This window comes from Strigops habroptila, chromosome 14, assembly GCF_004027225.2.
Source record: "Strigops habroptila isolate Jane chromosome 14, bStrHab1.2.pri, whole genome shotgun sequence".
NCBI classification, from domain to species: Eukaryota; Metazoa; Chordata; class Aves; order Psittaciformes; family Psittacidae; genus Strigops; species Strigops habroptila.
This window is the reverse complement of record NC_044290.2, coordinates 594,231-614,638: the sequence shown is the minus strand read 5'-3', so window position 1 is coordinate 614,638 and position 20,408 is coordinate 594,231. Positions and strand designations below refer to the sequence as shown.

General features: G+C 50.2%; 1 protein-coding gene across 1 annotated transcript in view; it reads left to right on the top strand.

Moving 5' to 3' along the window:
• The window catches only part of NTN1 (netrin 1), a 103,211-nt gene that overhangs the window by 45,338 nt on the left and 37,465 nt on the right, over positions 1-20,408 (top strand). The window contains exon 2 of the mRNA XM_030505902.1: positions 8,582-8,770. Coding sequence (XP_030361762.1) covers positions 8,582-8,770 — 189 coding nt within the window. The remainder of the gene's footprint in view (positions 1-8,581; positions 8,771-20,408) is intronic.

The window sequence follows — 20,408 nt, the reverse complement described above, 5'->3', positions numbered from 1 at the left end:
CACACTGGACAGGTAGGAGGTAAGCACCATGGCATGCAGTAGAGAGGAGAAAGGTCTTCTTGTGAAGTACAAGCCCTGCAGCAGTTGGAGGAAAGCTGCTGCTGAGATCTATACCAGATAAGAGGGAAACCACAAGGCCGGAGCCTAAGTGGATAAATTGTTCCCAAGTGGATTCCCCTCAGACTCTAAATAAACATCGACACTTAACTCACACCTCGGAGCTCAGTGGGGTGGGCAGAGGGGGGCTCTGGGCTTTCCCTGATAACCCAGAGGTTGTCGGGTGAGCTCTGCCCTTAGCTCCTGCCTTCGCATGGCATCTGGATGAATTACTGGATGCAAACAATTCATTTCAAAGTATTTACAACTTTAGGAGGCTGTATTTGGATGGTGCAATTGAATAAAGCAAGCTGATGACAGCCTGCTATAATCTCCAGGGCTGAAATAAAGAGTTCACTTCCTGACTTCTTCTTTCTCAAAAAAATGAAGTATTAAGCTCTTCCCAGGCTGAAGCTTATCTGCAAACTTCCTGCACAACCTGATTTGCAAAGGAAATCTCCTGGTCAAATCCCACAGCTACTGAAGAGAAGGGAGCTCTTACTACATCACCTGGGATGTGCCTGTGAGTGCCATCACTCAATGGGCTGTGCTGGGACCTTAGCGGGGCAGCCGGTGCATGCTCTGCCCGTGTTCTTCCCAGCCACTGATCAACCCCCAGGTGAGGCCCACCGGGAGCTCTCAGCCCACCCTCAGAGTCCTCGAGGCAGACTCATGATGTAGACTACGAGGCTGAAGCCCTCATCTCCAGATAGCTTTCAGAGGGACTCTAAATGCAAGAAGACTTGAGTCTCTGCTGAAGAGCAGCCTGTGTCCCTTCCCAGCACACTCGCTGGAGGAAACAAGGATGATTTACAGCACATCTCCAGGCACTTTGAGTACAACCACGTGTGCTGCACCAGGGGCTAGGCTTGCTTTGGGATTTTCATCCTGTATTGAGTAAGACTGCTTTTGTATTGGGATAAAATGCCTTGGATGAGAGGCTGTCACAAATCTCATTTCAGTGCAAACAGGCCCACAGGTTTCCCATCTATCCTCATTGCAGTCAGCTGCCTGGTGGCTTTGAAGGAGCCATTGCAGGTCACTGGAGATGCCTTTGAGAGTTCAAGGCAGGAACACAGAAATCAGTGGGACTCAAGCAGCTGTTTGCCACGTGTGCCCGCAAGCAATGGAGAGATCACCACTGCTCAGAGACTGTTAAAATTCAGCTCATAATGAACATCTCAGAGCTGTAAATCTCCCAGGAGTAAGTCTTGCCCTTGCTCCTCTGATGCTTCCTGCAGGGCCGGAAATCCCATGTGGACAGCCAGGGAATACCTACTGGTGCTCCAGTCCAGTCCGGAGTTAATAAATGTGGAAGGGGTTGTATCCTAGCATCTACTGCAAGTTCACCCTTCCTGCTGTTGGGTCTGCTGATGACCATGGCAGGGGAATGGTCCTTTGGGGAGGTCTGATGCACAGAGGTGAATCTCCTACCAAAGGCCAGAGGGAGCACTGGTGGTTGACACTGCTCAGCACCTGAGAGACAACCTCAGGCCAGGCATCTACTGCCCTGTCTCCACAGGCTTGGTGTTGAGCTTGATTTGGTCAGTGAAAATCAAATCTTCAGGGAATTTAGCTGCAGAACTCCACCAACTGTGACCAAACATGTCCCCCATTTTCAACGACTTAGAAACTTGGCCAAGCCTGAGCAGTTCTTCTTAAGAGACACAAAAAGACACATCCTTACCAGGGCGCAATGTTTTTCTTTTTAAGCCTTGGCTTCAAATACAAGAGCAATAGATTTGCTTTAAGGGAAGAAATCCCCAGATTTGTTAGCATTGGCACAGCACTATTTTTCACAAGCCTTGTTTCTCATTAACAACTGAATCATTTGAGCAGGAACTTTTCTAGAAGCATTCAGCCTGACACGGACACCCGCTCTCAGACGTTTCAGCCCAAACAGGCAGTTTGGCATTTTTAATGTGAAAGAAAGCAAGAATCCTACCGTTGGAAATCTCAGGCAGGCGTAAGTGTTGCTGTTACCAACTTGGGCTTCAGCATTGCAGAGTGTTGTTATACTTTGCTGGACAGTGTTGACATGGGGACATCTCCGGTCCCTGGGGCATGCAGGGGTTTGGGAACTGAGCAAAGTGGGAAGTGAAGGGCAGTTGAGGTGTGCAGTATCCACAGGGACATCCTGTGTCACTCTGAAGCCACCTCATCTAGAGCTTTTCTGCAGAATTGACATTCCTCAGGTTTTCTCATACATGGAAAAGTCTTTTCTCCTTTTCCCAACCCCCTTTCTGTGCCACCGGGAGGATTTTCTGAGTGTGTCTCTCCCCAGGATCCCTCTCTCTCTCTTCACCTCCATTTGCAGTTTGGCCTTTCCTTGCTCTCAGGGGGGTTTCTTGTGTGTGGAGAGGGGTGAGAACCATTTGGCCTTGAGGGGAGCAGTTCAGAGTGAGAGGGGCTGCCCAAAGAGCCTTCAGCTCCAGCAGTGGCAGGTCTCTGGGATGCATCTGCAAGAATGGAGCTTTCCTCTCCCCCCACCCCAAGGTACACTTGCTTTTTTTGCAGGCCAGGTTTGTGGCTCTGGTTTCATGGGCAATGCCAGCCATAGCTGCATGTTTTGTGCTGTGTCCGAACACTTTCCTCCGTCTTTTTTGTCTGACTGTAAGGAAAACCTGGGTCCTGGCACAGACCCTGCGTGTCCCCCTCACGGCCACAGCACCTGGGTGGGTTTCCCCTTCAGTGGATTAGCTGGAGCAAACCAACCCATATCCAACCCTGCTCTTTACCCAGGACAGCGCACACAAAGGAATCTGCCCAGCTTGGGCAGTGTCCATGCCCCCCAGGGGACATCCCTGGAGGGCTGCACTGCCCAGAATCACTCACTGGGCATACTCCTGGCAGCCCATGCAGGACCCAAAGGGTCTGGCACCATGCAGCCATGTGGAACTCATCCAGCAGCTCTAGGTTCATGCCAGCTGATCCCAAACCTCAAACCAGCCAGTGTGAAGGAACGTGATGCTGTGGGGGACCAAGGACACCCTCCTGCTATCTCCTTTGGGGCTTTTTCTTCACCTCTCAGCCCAGCAAGCAGACAGGTCTCCTCTGGCTCTGGCTTCTCATCTTCATTGTCCTCTCTCTTTGATTTAAGGGTAGCTGTTTCCTTGACCAGTACGGCCCTCACAAATAATATCCCTGAAGACATTCTGCTCCCCTGGGAGCAAAGCCCTTTCCCAGATGGGCACGGGCAGGCTGCTCCTCTCAGCAGCTGGGAAGGTGCACTTGAGGCTTGCTCATGCAGAAGGGAAATAATGGATCAGACTGGACTAGCAAATTCCCTGACAAAAAAACTTATCTGAGAAAAGGACAGTTTTAAAGAGACTGAGACTATTCATAAATTCAAGTCAAATTCAGAGATTTCTTTCAGCCCCTGGCTTCTTCTATCCCCCCCTTTCTCTTCCCCCCTCCCCCAAATTATTGTTCACAAAAATTAAAACAGAATGTTTTGGGATTTTCGTTTCTTTAAAAAGCAATTTGCATTTTAAAAATTGCCAAAATATAAGTTTTGGAAGGGTGGGGTCTTTTGAAAAGGCAGCATTGTCATTGCTGAATGAAAACCACGGAGAGGAATGTGTCCTATGAGACGCAGGGCACTCGGATGCCAGGCCCAGGGGGCAGGACAGCAGCACAAAAGACCACAACTACAGTTCCCACCACACAGCTCCAGCACCTCCCATTCAAATATCTCCATTCGTTCTCCCAAATAGAAAATCCTGCCTGCCTTGACCTTCTTCAACAAATTCATTTGACCAAGTCACAGTTTTTAATGTGGAGATGCTTCTGCTGTGGTTTCTTCACCCATCTTGAAACCACAGCTTTCCTCTTTTCCGCTCCAACCTTCTCCAGGTTTCTAAACATCTGCATTTAAGTGATATCTAGTTATTTATATCAGAGCCTGGCAGCCCAGGTAGAAACTGTTTGATGAAGCTCTGTACATCTGTGTGCAATAAAGTCAGTGAACAAAAGGCTTGTGAGGTCCTTGGCAAAAGAAGAGAAAGAAGAGAGCAGGAGACAGCAGCACTAGGCTTAGCTGAGCAACTGGAGCCAAAACTTTTTACTGGAGAGGTCTCAGCACCTGGTACATGTTCTTCCCATAGCTGGGGCCACAGCCCATGCAGGGGTGTCTTCTCCACCGGCTGAATAGCAAAGCGAGGGGAGTGTAGGTGATGCCAATATTGGGAGGTGATTTTTATTGCAGCTGGCGAAGGCGTTCATAGAAAGAAAAGATGGGTTGCTAAAGAGCCGCTTACTGTGGCAGAGAAATTCAAACCAAGAAGCACTGGCTGGAAATTAAAGCCAGGCCAATTCATATTAAGGAAGGAGGCGAAACGCTTTAGCGCAGCAGGGGATTAACCACTGGGCAAGGCAGAGGGTGGACGGGAGCTGCATTTCCTGAGGGCCTCCGTCCAGGGAAGCGTGGCCGGGAGAGCCACAAGCCCTGCCTGCAGCACCAGCACCACGTGTAGATCTGGAGCTGGGATCCAAAAGCATCACGACCTGCTGATGGGTCCCTCTCAGTCCGAACGGCCAGATCCAAGCGACAGTGGTGTGACCAGGCACTGCCCACACAAGCATCTCTGGACCCCCACTGCTGGTTTCCTCTGAGGGGGCAGGACCAGCGTGATGGATCCCATCATGATGTGTACCAGCCTCGTCCGCAGCAAGGACTTTCTGACGCCGAGATGGGTCATTTATTTCATTGCCCTAATTCTTTCGTCCTTATGTCCTATTGTCAGGAAAAAATAAGATGGCTGTTTTCCTTCAGTCAGACCAAGCCTCTCCCATTGGGCATCTGCGAACACATCGGGCTACAGACTGAGCTGCCAGCTAGCCCTGACTGGTAGCCAGCAGTGTACAGCGCTGGCCAGTCAGCGCCCAGACACTCAGGATGAGGCCAGGAGACAGTAGTTTCAACTAAAACCACACTCCTTTGGCTGGTTTGGCACCTTCTGTCTGCACAAACAGGTGGATTAGGAGGGGGTGGATGATGGAAAAGCACCATGTGCATGGGGTTAGGAGGCAGTTGTTGCCCAGCGGATGTCCTCAGAGCCCTGGGAGTGCAGCTGGAAGGAGAGGACAGAGCCAATGCTAAGCTAACAGAGACAAACAAATCTGAGCAGTCACAGTGGAGAAGTGGCCATCGCTGCCTGGCTGCTCAGTGTGCTGTGGGGAGCTCACAGGGAGGTCAAGTGCAGGGATGCTGGCTATGGAGAGGGGCTTGACCAGCCTACGTCTTCTCCCAACTCACTCACTCACTCCTGGGAGGGTTTATACCCTGAGGCTGCACAATCTTTAGGTCCTTTTCTCTGGATGAGGACAGGGATGGCTGTTTTGGGGAGCAACATGCAGCTTCTTGTGAGGTTCAGCCTCTCCCGTTGTACAGATACTGGATTTTCCCATCCCTGGAAGATCACTGTAAAAGAGATCCCGGGAGCAGGGCTGCAGGCAGCTCTGCACACTCCACTTACTCCTCCACATTCCTGTGCCGCTCCAGCCTGGTGGGACCACTGGAAACATTTGCAAAGATCTTGAGAAAACCCCAGGAGTTTGGCTTTCCTGGCTTTGCAAAAGCATTTCTGCTTATCACACAGCCCAGGGAAATGTGAAGATTTTCACTCACTCTTCGGGTGGGCTCAGCTTTGAATATTAAAAAGGGATTTGCCAATTCAGTCTTGCAAAATCCTGAAGTACCAAGTCCAGTGCTCCTAAAAAAGGAGTTTTAGGAGGAAGTGAGCTTTCATGCTCTTTGGAAAACTTGCATTTCTAACAGATTTAAGAAAGAATGAGGCCATGCCATCCCCTGGAGAAATGCTTTCTCATGTTGGTCAACAGGGGCTAAATCTTGTGATTTGCAGCACCAAAGGCAGAGCTGCTAGTGAGCCTCGAGGCTTGAACGATGGAGATGTGGTCACAGGCTACAACAGGGATGACAGACCCTCAGGCTGAGGGACTTAAATCTTCCATTCCTCTGCTTGAGCTGAGCCCTGAGGCCATGCCATTGATATAGGTGTTGCCTTGCTGGTTAGCTACATCCAAAAGGACATCCTTCATGTTGCAGCCCTGGTGCACCTCTCAACTGGTCCATGCCTGAGGGAAGGCTCTGCAGGGGACCATGACTCAGCCCTGAGCCTCTCAGCATCTTGGTCACCTCTCTGTAAAACAAGGATTGGGACTTTAAAAATGCCACTTCCTTTCAAAAGCTCAGCTCATGTGTTCTGCGGAGCAAGAATCACCTCTAATCCCCTATTAACCTGCCAGAGTGGAGATCGAGGTGAGCTCTCAGGCAGAAGTTCTTCCCTGTGAGGGTGCTGAGGCGCTGGCACAGGGTGCCCAGAGAAGCTGTGGCTGCCCCATCCCTGGCAGTGTTCAAGGCCAGGTTGGACACAGGGGCTTGGAGCAACCTGCTCTAGTGGAAGGTGTCCCTGCCCGTGGCAGGGGGTTGGAACTGGATGAGCTTTAAGGTCCCTTCAACGCAAACCAGTCTGGGATTCTATTATTCTCTGTTTTGTACAATGCTGTCTGTGGTGCAGCCATTGTGGTGGCAGGGCCTGCTTGGCATGCCATGAGAAAAGGAGAACACGATACCTGAGCACTCCTGTCAAAGCACAAAATGCTTTGCCATCTGAGAGTGAGTTGGAAGGGAAGAACCTGCAAGGGGGATGCAGAAAGCACCCTGTGCATGCTCCTGCACTTCTTTTAGCTGCAAACAGGGTGTTTAAGTGCATTTGCAACATCAGCAAATGTGTCCGTGGGACCGGCCAGGTCTAAACTGCAGTAATTCCCTCTGCACGCAGGCACTGTGTCTCGGTCTCCTTGATGGTTCACTACTGTTCTGGGAGATGACAAATGCGCCCGCAGGGTGGTTCGGCTCATCTAAGGCAAGGAAAACCGCAGCGCAAAGTCCTGGCCCTGCTCAGTGTCAGGAATCTCACTTTCTCACGGCTGGCAAACCGCTCCCAGGCCTCTCGTCTCACCATTAGCACGTTGGTGGCTGCTTCTCCTGCTCTGCCAGCGTTTGGTGGGGGCATGATGTTGGGCCTCACCGTGTTAGCCAGAGGAATTTAGGTAGCAAAGCATGGAGGGAACAGTCTCCATCCTGCTGGTCGGACGTGTCCGGAGGATTTTGCTCTCCCCTTTGCTTTCATGTCGTGAGTTAGCTGGGGATTGTTCCTGATAAATAATCAGGGACTGCACTGTAATTTTCTGGTCTGAAATTTGATAATTAAGCAAATATAACATGTCTTTGTCTTGGGCAAGCACCATAAGGTAAACAGGAAGGAATGAGGGATTAAGACGTCTGTACTCTAAAGGAAGGTGACAAGCCCAGAGTCGTGACACCTTCGTGCTGAGCCGAAGAGGCCCAGCTGTGGGTTGGCATTGCACAGATGCATTGTTCAGAGGTGAAGAGCAAATAAAAGCAAAGGGAAAAGAAAACAAGCTATAAAATTCTCAGCAAAGCACAGAGCCCCAGCCTCTGCCACTTGATGTTCCCGTGACAGCTCTGGGGAGAGGCAGCCGAGGGGTCGAGCTTTTGAAGTCCTGTCCTTTGCAAAGGCCCCCTGTTAAAATAGTCCTTGTGTTGACATTAGGTTGCATATGGTGGAAGTTCTCCAGGCAGGTTCAGTCTCAGCACATGCAATCAAAGCAGAGGGGGACTTTTTGGTGTTTGACTAACTGGGCGTTGGGCCGGCCTTGTCCCAGTGGTGGGGTGAGAGATGTGGAGCCAGAGGTGAGGCTTTATCGGCATGTTCAGGGATGTAGACATGTAACAGAACCTTGTGCTACGTGTACCAAGCACGGGAAGGAAAGACAGAGAAGTTACCTAGGAAGGGCTTGAAATTACATCTGGCTTTCAGGCACACACGTGTGTCAGGACTGGTGAGAATGGGAATACTGGGAACATCTGGGACACAGGGGGTTTCACAGCTGCTTGGAGGGGATTCTACCAAACAGTAGCACAATGGAAGTGTTCAAGGCCAGGTTGGATGGGGCTTGGAGCAACCTGCTCTAGTGGAAGGTGTCCCTGCCCGTGGCAGGGGGTTGGAACTGGATGAGCTTTAAGGCCCCTTCCAACCCAAACCAGTCCATGGGTCTATAATTCTATGAAGCACCACAGTGCAAGAGCAGATGAGAAAGGAGAGATGAGCAGCGCTCGCATGGGACAAAGTGCTTGCAGCAAAGCTGGAGGAGCATCTGGGGGCTTGTGTGTTGCCATTTCCTAATCATGGATGGGCTTCCTGCCCTCACAGCTCTGCCTGCCCTCAGCTTTTAATCCACAGTAAGAATGGGGAGAGGCAAAAGGAATATTTGTCGCAAGCCACAGTGGCAAAACGAAGTCTCAGCAACCACAGCTTCCCCTCCAAAAAGCTGGACTCTCCACATAGAGCTGGCTGAAGAGGGATGTGGGCTCTCCTGGTGCTGGCACCTCCATGGCCAGGTGTAGATGCTGATGGTCTCCTCTCTTTGCCTCTCTCAGCCTGCAACTGCAACCTGCACGCCCGACGATGCCGCTTCAACATGGAGCTCTACAAGCTGTCAGGGCGCAAGAGCGGCGGCGTGTGCCTCAACTGCCGGCACAACACTGCTGGGCGGCACTGCCATTACTGCAAGGAGGGCTTCTACCGGGACCTCAGCAAGCCCATCTCCCACCGCAAGGCCTGCAAAGGTACTGGGTTGGGGGTGGGATGGCCGGGACCGCACAGCTCCTTCTTCTTCAACCACTTCCTGCTGCTCCTGCTTCCGCAGCTCGTGCTCTCGCCAGACTCCTTCTGCTCCTCCCTCTCTCAAACCAAGCCCTTGAAATTACTTTTCTTGCCACCATGTTCTTTGCCATCACCTCTCCCAGGTGTCTGAAGCCTCCTAGTGAGGACAAGGCCACTGATATACAAGAAGTCCTCACTGCTGAGGATGACTTCAGTTTCAGGTTTTATCACTTAAAAATTGTGCTACACCCACTCCAACAGCTGTGGCTAACTTGGTCATCACGTGTGTAAGGGCAGAGGTGCATAAAATCCCAGGTGTGGGGTTAGATGTAGTGCCTGTAAATTGGCCCATCTCCTGCTCCCTTCCTCTGCCCTCACCCCAGTGCTGCTCGGGGACAGGCAGCACTTAACCCACGCACACAATATCCCTCAGTGAATGGTGGAAAGGTGAGAACAGTAAAACAGGAATCAATTTTACTTTGAGCTCAACAAATGGAGTTTTTTTCATGCTTCCTCTTCTCCTGCCATGGCCACCAGGGCGAGCGGGGCTTCAGCTGGGGCTGGAGCAGCAAGAAGAGCAAATCCTGTAAATGAACTCTTTTAACTCTCAGATATCTGCTGGAAGAGGTTTAAATCCTGAACCTGAGCCATAGCTTAAAAAATCAAGCAAACATTCAAAAGCCAGATTAGAAGATGCCAGGGCTTCCTGCAGAAATCTTCATCTCTTTTCTCTCTAAAGGCTCGTTTCAATAAGAAATGGAAAGCTTTTTGGCCTGAGCTGGGTATTTTTGGCTGGAAAGCTTTGGGTCTTCAGCATTCCCAATTTTTTAATGAGAACACTTCTTCATGTTTTGGTTTTAATTTTGGGGTATTTTTTGTTTTATTTTGTTTTGGTTTTCCACGGAGAACATACTCTGTGCCAAAGCAGAAGAAGAAATCGCTTCTTTAGATGGCCCAACTTCCTCTCTTTCACCTTGTAAAGACCATCTCAGTGAGACCTTTTTGACCCCCCCTGCACGGAGGCTGCTGACAGCTCCAGCTCCAGCCAACACGGGCTGGTGGAATGTGAACCCAACCCATGGCTCTGGAGGAGGACAGAGCCTTTTGGGCAGAGCCACTTCCAGGCCAGCCCCAACACCCGTATCCTGCCTGGACCCTGCTCCGGAGCAAGCTGCTGGCCACTCCTCACCCCCTGCTCCAGGGTGGATTTGTATCCTAATAAAGTTCATGTTTGTGCTTTCCTGGCCGGGCTGCAGCTGAAGGAACAGTGCGTTAGGTTGAGGCAAATGCAGATTTGTGAAGGCTTTCGTGGAGCGGGCTGGGCAGCGCTGCAGGTGGGCATCCATCACCCCGGGCAGCAGCACGCTCACACAGGCGTTTGCTGATGTCCAGAGCCTGATTCTCATTGACCTTCCTGCTCTCCAGAAAGGGTTTTGGGGAAGTGGTGGGAATTCCCTCCCCTCCACAAACAGCACAGTTCACTGCTTCCCAGGGCTCTGGTTTATCCTCGATGCCTCCTCAGCGTGGGGGCTCCTGGGGATGTGGTGGAATCTGGGGGAGATAAGTGCTTTTTCCTCCTACCAGATCACTGTGCGTCTGTAGGGATCAGCGCAGGGGGCACAGTCCAGGGAGGGGATGCTCAGCTGGAGGGAAGGGCAGATCCTGTCTCCTGTCCATCCGCAGCTTTTCCACCCTGGGAAAGGCAGTCCCTGCCCTGTGTTGGCAGTGATGAACACACGTACCTGTGTCTCACTGACTCCAGCATTTCCCAGGACCTTCCTTGCTCCTGCTTTTTCCAGCTCTCCTCCTCATCTAGGCAGCCCACTCCCCATCTCCTGCCCATTTATCCTTGCTGTTCCCTGGCCAACATCTCCCTGGCTGATAGCACAGTGGTTGTATGCCAAAACCACAGCCGGGTGGCTGGTGGTTCCTGTGGGTGGGAGACCTCAGAGCCATGCTGTGCCTCAGTTTCCCCAAACAAGCGCCCAGGAAGATGCGTGCTGGCCTTCAGGAGGCACTCCCACTGCTGGAAGGGTGAATTTCCCACTCGCTGGGTCATTCACTCCATTAAATGCTCTTAGCAATTGTCCTTTTCCATCTCCTGCCTCCTGCTCTTGAAATCTGAGACCGCCAAATTTAAATAGTTCTCCAGCCCCCCATGGTTTGTAACAAAAATGTGGCTATTGGAGCTAACAGATACAAAGGTATGTAATAAATATGCTGATGCATGAGCAGCTCCCCGACTTACAGCCTATTAGCACAATTTCACAGTAGCTGGACTGGTTTATTGTTGGTGTAATCCATCGTCCTATACAAAAGCGAGCGAAATGAAGTTTCCTACAGCAAAGGCATTCCTTTGAAACTTCTTTTTCCTGAGCTCTGTTCTGACACAGGGGATTTCGTGTTCCCTCTGGTTTGCTTCCCGGATTCAGGGATTTTCTGAAATAATTGTTGGAAACAATGTCTAAAAAATTGTTTTTAAAGGCATTTTTCAAAAACATTTTTAAACCCAAACCTACCATTTAACAACCTCAGCCATTTCCCCATTGATAACAGCCTTAATCCATCATCTCACCAAGCCATCTGCCGATGGGCAAACCTCTCCCAGAGTCTCATCTTGACCAAATGTGTTTAGAATTAAGGAATTAACCATCCTGTAGCACCTGCCATCTCCCTCACAGTTGCCTCATGTCTCATCTCACCCAGCAGACTGTGTTTTCTCTATAAGACTTGATTCTTTCAACCATCGCATTGCTCCATTCATGGCTCACACATTTAAACAAATGCATCTCCTGGAGCACTGGTGCCTCACGAGCCGGCCAGGAGCTGCCAAGGGAGCATGCAGCACGCTTACCCCACCGGCAAGCGCGCACGAGCTCGGGTGAACTCACCGCAAATGGTCCATGAAAGAACTGCCAAAGAGGTTTTGGTATTAATTCAGATTCCTTCATTCAGCCTAACAGACACATCCAGCTAAACTGCCTTTCCTCTCACCTGTGCTTCCCATCTTTCATCCCATCCTATGCACTGGGTTATGTACATCAGTTCATAAAGCATCTAACATCAGAAAATCATGGAGGCATTACTTGCATTATTTCCAACAGTTGGGTTTGTTATCCATGCAAAAATATCAGAAATGTTTGCACAAGGTCAACTTTTCTTTCTCTTTTTTTTTTTAACTTGTAGAAAAAGAAAATGCCACAGAATTCTGCGTGTGTTGCAGGGCATGTGTGAGGCTCAGGCAGCAAAGGGGGAGCAGAAAGCGGAGCTGGGCAGTGTCCTCCTGCTCGGGCACGGGGCTGGGTGCTTTTCTAATGGCCAAAAGTATAATGATTTTTAATTTAAAGACTTTTTTTAAGGAAAGAGGGTTGTCTCAGCAGCACAGGTGAAGGATTTATGGATTACTGTCACCCTGATGGTTACAAGCACTGGGGCCATGCCATGTTCCTCCCCTGTGCGTTTGCTTCCAGCTATTTTCTTGCAAGCCTGGTAAACCGTTGACAGTCACCAGAGATGCCCTGTTGCAAAGCCAGCAACAGGCAGAGCAGGGCATGAAGTCTGCAAACCACATGCAAAGGAATTGATGACAGATGGAGCAGAGATATTGCATGAAGTGGGAACGCTGGGAACGTGCCAGCGCTTGTCAGGCTGGAACTGGGAGCTGAGGGAGGACTGTGCCTGCTGCGAGTGGGTGGCCAAGCGAGCCCAGGGACACCAGTTACTCAAGCGAGGGCTCAGGGGTTTTGTGGTCAGACCGCACAACTGACCTCTGTGTGGCCCTGGATGGGGACACTTGGGCTGGAAGATTCCAATAGTGGTGCTGCTCCTCCACCAAGGGGGATGGATGGGCTCATTCCAGCAGGATGCCCTCTCCTCTGGCAAATCCATCAAATCCAAACCCCAGCCAGACAAAATTTTGCATGTTCACCTTCTAAAACTCATAATAAGGGTGAATTCCTCTTTTCTCGATGATTTTTCTGGGAGTTTGAAGAGTTCCCAGAATGCTGAAGCCCTGCTTTCCATTCCTTCTGCTTTCCCTCTGCTCCAAATGATGTTGCAAGTGAAATTCCACATCTGCGTCCTGCAAACCTCCATCTGCTCCACTCTGTCATGGGCCACTGTGAATCAGGGTCCCAGTGTTAGTCCTTTTGATTAAATTCACTCCTGATATTTGCCAGATTATTGGCACTAATGTCATTCTATTGGAACAGAGACTCTGCGGGATTTTATAGCCTGGCTGTGAAACAGCTCTGCATTTGGGGGAAAGGATTTACACACTTTTTGATGAAAAGATGATAAATGATATGTGTTATGAATGCACTTGTGCTGAGGCTGCCAGAGCAAACGCCTTGTGGAGGGGCACCTGGAGAGGTCACATTTGTTAGGGCTCAATGTTTTGGTAGAGAACAGGATCTCCTGTCTCCCCGGTGCCGAGCCTGGCAGCTTTCCATCAGTGTTGGAGGATTATCTAATGGCTTGTGCAAAGAAAAAAGGAAAACACTCCCAGCCTACCTGCCTCTTTGTCAAATCCCAGAAAGGCTTAAGATTTGACATTTGCCTTTTGAGACAGTTTGGGTCCGAGCAGGGAGATGGTTGAGTGCTGTCCCCATGGGCTCAGCCTGAGGTCCTTGATTTCAAGGGTGCAGATGCAGGTTTTCTGCAGGCATCTGGGAGGTGGCGGGTGGAACTGATGCAGCAGAACCCCTTTGGCTGCTTGCTCTGCCTGGAGAGGAGAGCAGAGCCCTGGTGACAGGGACAGTGCGACGAGTGCCCCGTCTCTCTCCACTGACTATAGAGGGAGCTGCGTGACCAGCTTAGAGCAGAGAGCTCATTTCCACGAGGCTGAAGCCAGGGGAGATGTAACCTCTTCCCGCTGCCTGGAGCCCCACTGAGAAGTTGGGGTGCAGGAGGCAGCCGGGGTAAAACCCTCATTAGACAGCAGAGTCTGAGGACGGGCTTTCTGGTGTCCCGCTATTGGTGTCCCACTATTGATGTCCCACAGGCCATGTCCCAATGTGTAACAGGAAGATAAGCCTGTCCGTAGTGCATCTCTGCAGGTTTCGGTTGTGGTCAGCATCCCTCCAGCCTTAGAGATGTCCCATGCCACCATGGTCCCCAATCCACAGTTAGCTGATGGGTAGGCAACCTTACATCCCAAAGACATAGGGCGGCCTGGCTGAAACACCTAAACAAGGGCTCCCTGGGCCAGCAGGGCCACCAGTGTTGGCTCCTGGTGGGACTCCTGTCCTCAGTCTTTCCTTGTCTGCAGCAAGTAGCAGCTCCCACAGGTTCCCTCCCATCACTGTAGGGTCCCCATCACTGCTGGGCATCAGTGCAGGAGATCTACCCTTGGTGTCCACCTTTGGAGGAGGTAAAGTGCATCCTTAGAGAGATATCCTCTCCCCAAAGCAATGTTATTTTGCTGCCCATCTCTAGTCCAGCTCATTTGTGGTTTCACAAGGCAATACTTTCTATTAATTCCTCCCAGGGAGTTGTCCTTAATTATCAAACTTCCTTCCCTTCCTCTTCTTTTCTTCCTCTTTGAAGACCAGACAAAGCTACTGTTTAGATGAGAGATGAGCCAACCCGTAGTGCTGGCAGGGCTTGGACCCAGTTCTTGTGTCAAGGCTTGGTCACCTCTGAGAATCACATCACTGAAGAAAGTTCAAACTTTCCAGGCATTGACGTGCCAGACACAGACTTTCTTTTCTCCACAGGGCATGGCTCTTCCGCTGCTGTGAGAACAGTTTTCTAGCTGTATTTCCATACTGCATTTGTTAGAGGCTATGCCTTAGTCACCCCCTTCCCCAAGGCCCCATAATTCTTTGTATCGATATTATTACAAGTGCTAAGCACTGATTTACGGTTTCTACATCTGAAACTTGTCATCAGCAACCCCCAGGCACACAAGCTGGTTGAAGAAAGTTTATGGAACTGCAGCGTTATGCTGTCCCATGCACATGAGTTGCTGGTGGAAGTGTCCTGGGGCAGCACAGGAGACTTGAGTGCCACTGCCACCAAGTGCCACCACCTCCATGGCACCTCCAGGGCCCAGGGCAGAGCTGCACCATTCACACACTTTGCACCCAAAGCAAAGAAGGGACATGATTATTACAGAAACTCTCAAAACTGTTTAGAGTTCGTAGTGTGAAAACATGGAAAAAGAGAGTTTGGGGGTTTTTCAACTGAAGCCTTGAGTTCAGCACAACACATCTACCTGGCCATGCCAGCTTTTAAAAATTCATGATTTTAATGACATATGAGCAGCTACATCAAATTAAGCAGCTGCTTCTGTGCGAGCTGGAGTGGGAAGAATTTGCAGTGTCGCAGCAGTGGAATATTCCTGTGGCAAACCCAGTGACTGAGACACTTTCTAATAGTTTCAGGCCAGATGAGGCTCCATGTGCCAGCCTTCATCACGCTCTTCCTTGCACACACGCCTTCCTTTTCCAAGAACTTTCTAATTGTCTGATCTCTCTGAGCCATCAGTGAGGAACAACCCAAATGTCGGAGCCATGCACAGCCCTTTCCCCCAGCCCAGGGAAGCTCCACCAACCTCCATGCAGCACACGGGGATGATGCCATGCACTGGGGAACACATATAGGGACCACAGGTATCATGTTCCAGCTTCATGTTTGTAGCCACTGGTGATCTGAAGCAGTCAGACTTTCTGCTCCTCTGTGTATCTGCCCCTGGAACGTGCCCCAGTACTGGGGCTGGACTCCATTTTGGTGCAAATTCTCTGGGACAAGGGTAAAATCCTGATGTCTGGTCTTCCCAGAAACTTACCACTGATTTCCTCCTCCCTCTGGCTTACAAATCGGGGCCACCTCCCACAATACAGCAGCATTTAAACAGACAGTGGATTTCAGTGGAATATATTCAGGCAGTTTGGGATTGAAACCTGGATGCTCAGAGAAAGCACAGATGCTGGTGGGGCGACCCTGCCCTGGGGACTGGCAGAGTACCAAGGGGCATTGCTGTGGAGAGAGGTTTGCTGTGCCTGGTGATAAGATCAGAGCAAAATCACCTCCATGCCAAAAATCTCCTCCAGCTGCAGCTGTTTCCAGGCTCCAAGATAGTCAATCATTCCACATGCTGCTCCCACCCAGGCGCGTTCTGCTGCATGCTTTGACTCCCCTGGGAGCGCAGACCCCCGGGGCACTGGGCAGAGGCTGTGACCCCAGCCCGGCAGCAGCACCAAGGGATGGGGCTGCTGCTTGGCCCGGGCACCCCATTCTCCTCCGAAAAGCCACGTGGGCACTTCCAGAGCCCTTCTCAGCAAAGCTCCCTCTCTCCGAGGAGCGTCTTTTGGGCAGTGCCAAAGCAGCAGAGATGAGCTTGCACTTAAAGGCAAATTTGAAGCAGGGAAGGGGAGGTGAAGAAGGGGCTTTTGACAAACCTTCAAAGGAGCTGGGAGGACATCTGGATGTAAACAAGACAGCATCGCGCCAGGCAGGGGCCTGACCTCTGCTCTGGAGCCAGGCTGAGAGAGCTGGGCTGGGGCAGCCTGGAGAAGAGAAGGCTCCTGAAGGGGAGACCTTAGAGCAGCTCCAGTGCCTAAAGGGGCTCCAGGAAATGTGGAGAGGGGCTTTGGACAAGGCCTGTAGGGACAGGCCAAGGGGAATGGCTTTAACCTGCCAGAGGGGAGATTGAGATGAGCTCTGAGGCAGAAGCTGTTCCCTGTGAGGGTGCTGAGGTGCTGGCACAGGGTGCCCAGAGAAGCTGTGGCTGCCCCATCCCTGGCAGTGTTCAAGGCCAGGTTGGACACAGGGGCTTGGAGCAACCTGCTCTAGTGGAAGGTGTCCCTGCCCGTGGCAGGGGGTTGGAACTGGGTGAGCTTTAAGGTCCCTTCCAAACCAAACCACTCTGTGATTCCATGACCTGCAGCACAAACCCTGGAGCACAGCTCTGATGTGCCTGCTCAGGACTCCCGGGCAGCCAGGAGCACCCACTCCTGTGGGAGATGCACCCAGGGCCCCAGCAATGCCTCACATGTGGCGCTCCTGCACATGCTCTTCTTCAAAGACACCCACCAGTCGCTTCTTCCACCCAAATGAGTAAAACCAAGACCCAAAGCCCCACCTCCCAGGAGAAGGACAACAATGGGTTTACACCAGGAGAGCAGCTAACACCGTAATGGGAAACCTTCATCACTTTTAGCATGGGAGGGCGGAGCAGCCCTTCAAATGGATGAGCTGAAAAAGCACACAGAAAGGGCAAAATCCATGGCAGAATCCACCAGCACTGTGCGGAGAGGTGAGGACGAGATGCTCTGCTGACTTCAGGGAGCCAAGACGTGATCGAGGAGGCTCAGCCAGAGACCCTCTGAAGGACCTTGAGCTCTCCATTGCAGCCTGAGAACTCTCCCCCCAGCTCACAGCTGAGTCCCAAACCCATGTTAGACATTTGGATGATCCAGCTCACTAGGAAAATGTAGACAGTATTGATTCTGGATCTCTGCATTTCGGAAAGATCACGTCCTTGCAATGATGGTGCCTTAGAGGAGATTTACTGGCTAAATCTGGGGCTGACCTCCTTTAAAACTGTGGTTTGGGTTTGGTTTTTCAGCAGAAATATTCCATAAGCAATCCTGCAGGGCAGGTTTGGACAGCGGTTTCTCAGAAGTGTCAGGGTGCAACACAGCAGAGGGGAATTTGCACCCTATTAAAAAAACCCAAAACAACAAACAGACTACAGCACGGTTCTCCATCACAAGTCTCAGACTAAGAACAAAAGTTGCTAAATTCATTTGCGCAGCCAGACCATTGCATATCTCCAAGCAGAGGAGAGAAAAGGAGTAATTTGCCTTCCCCATAAATGTTTTCAATCTGTTGAGATAATTTCCTGTCTCAGATCAGTTCTTGACAGTGGAAAGTTCTCCAGGCTCTCTCCTGAACATTAAACCAAAGTTCAGTCCTGCTCATCCACATGCCCTCTTCTAATTTTAAGCATCCTAAAATGAAAAGGATTTTTTTCTGATAGAAAAAGAGATCTTTTCCAGTTAAACATGCACTTCTCAGATCATCACAATCCAGTGGTCTGGATCTGTGCCCCAGGAACTCCCATTGCAATTTTTCATGGGCATGTGGAGTGTTGTGGGTGGCTTTCCCCACTGTGGATGCTCTAGTGCCTGATAAGGGCTGTGCACACTGGAGAGATCACCCCTGCGGAGCTTTTTCTAGAGCTTCTCTCTCCTCTACCCAGTGGTCTCATTTTGTGAGGCTTGTGGCAACCTCATTAACTCTGAGACTTTTGCTCTGCTGACAGATTTGATTGAAATATTATTAGTGGTAGAATACGCCCATAGGAACCTCATTTCCTCAGGAGCCAGCCTAAAAATGTATCAGGAGGAAAAAAATGTTTGTTTTCTCTCACACCCTCCCCCCCCCCCAATAAGAGTATTTTCCAACCCACTCTCTCTCATGCAGGGTCTCCCATGAGGGCACGTTGAGCCTTATTTTGCTTTAGAGCCACGAGAACACCATGCCCAGGGACTGGGCCACACTAAGGTGCTCTCTGCTTGGCCACAGCTGTCCTAGGGGGTTTGACATTTTCTGATGGACAAATAAAAGCAATGACATCCTCCACGACAAAAGCCAAGTCCTACCAGCAAAGCAGGAAGAAGGAAGCCCCAGTACTCCACCCCTGGGTCTCCCAGCATCCCCACCAGCTTCTCCAGCTCTCCTGCAGTCACCTGGAAGGTGGAGCTCTGGGACAACAGGAGAAATTTTAGCCCTTTCTCAACAAGAGAATATTCAAGCCTTTTGGAAAGCACTGCCATAATTGTCTGAGTCTGTATCAGTAATGCCTGCCCATAGTGCGCCTGCCCAAAAAGTGGATTTATTGTGGTTCAAAGCCCTCTCCGGATTAGCGGCAATTCTTGCTCACTGGAGGCATTGTGGGCCCCGTCTGTTACTTGTTACGGAGAAGACAAAGGCAAGGTCTAATCTGTGAAATTTGGCCCAAACTGCAGGGCGCCAAAGCCCTTGGCTTCCCTGAGTGCCAGTTCAGGAGGAAGAAATGGGAGAGCCCTGAGAAGCGGCACAGGAGGAGGGACACTGTGAAACACCAGGAGATTATTTGGCTTTGCCTGATAAAAGGGGGAATTCATTTTCTGCTGGCAAAGGAACCTTTAAATCTCCAAGAGAATGTGCTGAGGGACATTGTGCGTGAACATGATCTTTTAGAGAACTAAATCCAGTTCACAATATCACAGACAAGCTGACGATCTCATTGCAAAGCAGTTAACAGTTAATATTTTAAGCCGTTATTAGTATTCAGAGTTAACACAGAGACATTTCAACCTCTGCTTCTGGTTAGCAAACTAGCTGGGGCCAGGCTGGGTGGGTGCACACTGAATACCACCGTTTCTCTTCCCCATGACATAGACCTGTGGGATTTGTGGGATGTGCCACCTGTGGTGGGGAATGCTCTGCTCTTGAATACAGTCTCGCCCATCCCTCCAGGATCCTATCCCCAGAGCCAGCATAAACCTCTCCACACCACTCAGGTGCACAGATATCAGACCATAACCCTCCTCGCCCATGGAAAGATAACCAGGGTAGGTCTCCAAAGGAAAGCGCACCTCTGGTTTTGAATTGCTTCCCCAAAGACAGGGGCCAAAGAAAATATACTAAAAAAACCCTGCCCGAATCCGGTCTTTGGGACATCTTCAAGGCTGGGGTCACCTTAGACATGGATTACAGCTACGGGAGGACAACTGAACTCACCCCAGCAGTTCCACACACTTTGCATTCCCCAGGTGGACGTGTTCACTGGAACCAGGATTTAAAGTATCCAAGTTACTAAAGACAGTGGAGCAGGAGAAAAATAATTCTACAACTACACAAAAGCTTGCCTAAGTAATAATGTCTGAACCATACCTCTAAGTACTAAACCATAAGACTAAGTGAAATATATTTACTGCATCAGGATGACGTGGGCTGTGCTATTGAAGTGACAGGCAAATTTAAGTTGAGTTGTTTTGACGTTTTGCTGAATCAAAGCGTCCACACCAGAAGCTTGATTTTGGCACATTTTTTTCCAGCAGAAAGCTTCTGTACCACATTTTTCGCTCCAATTAGAGTTTTTGGAGGAAAGAAGGAAAGCAACCAAAGGGAGGTAATTTTGGCCTTGGTTCTGGAAAAGCATTTAAAAGCATGGTTAAATATAAACATCTACCTAAGGCACATTGGCTATATGGGGCTTATTTTCATACTTGAAACCGACTGTGATTTCCTGAAGAAGGTTCTTTCTCAACACAGGAACCTTCATCGATGACTATTGCAAATTAAGGTATTTTTTTCTAGTTTAATGCATTGCTGTTTTACTGCTTCATGCACGGCACAACATAAAAGAAGTCATGCTTTGGTCTTTTAAATCTGGAAGCCTTGGAGTTATCATTGCAGATACAGTGTGACAAGAGGGAATCTGGATGCCCCGTGATATCAAGCCCTTTTCTGTTGGTCAAATGGATTTTTCATCATTCTGAAGACCTCCCAAGGAAGCAGCTTCCCCAAAACAGGAAGATCCTAATTCTCCAAAAATGCAGATCCTTTCAGGTACCTTCTCCAAAAAGGTCACAGTTGAAGAGAGCT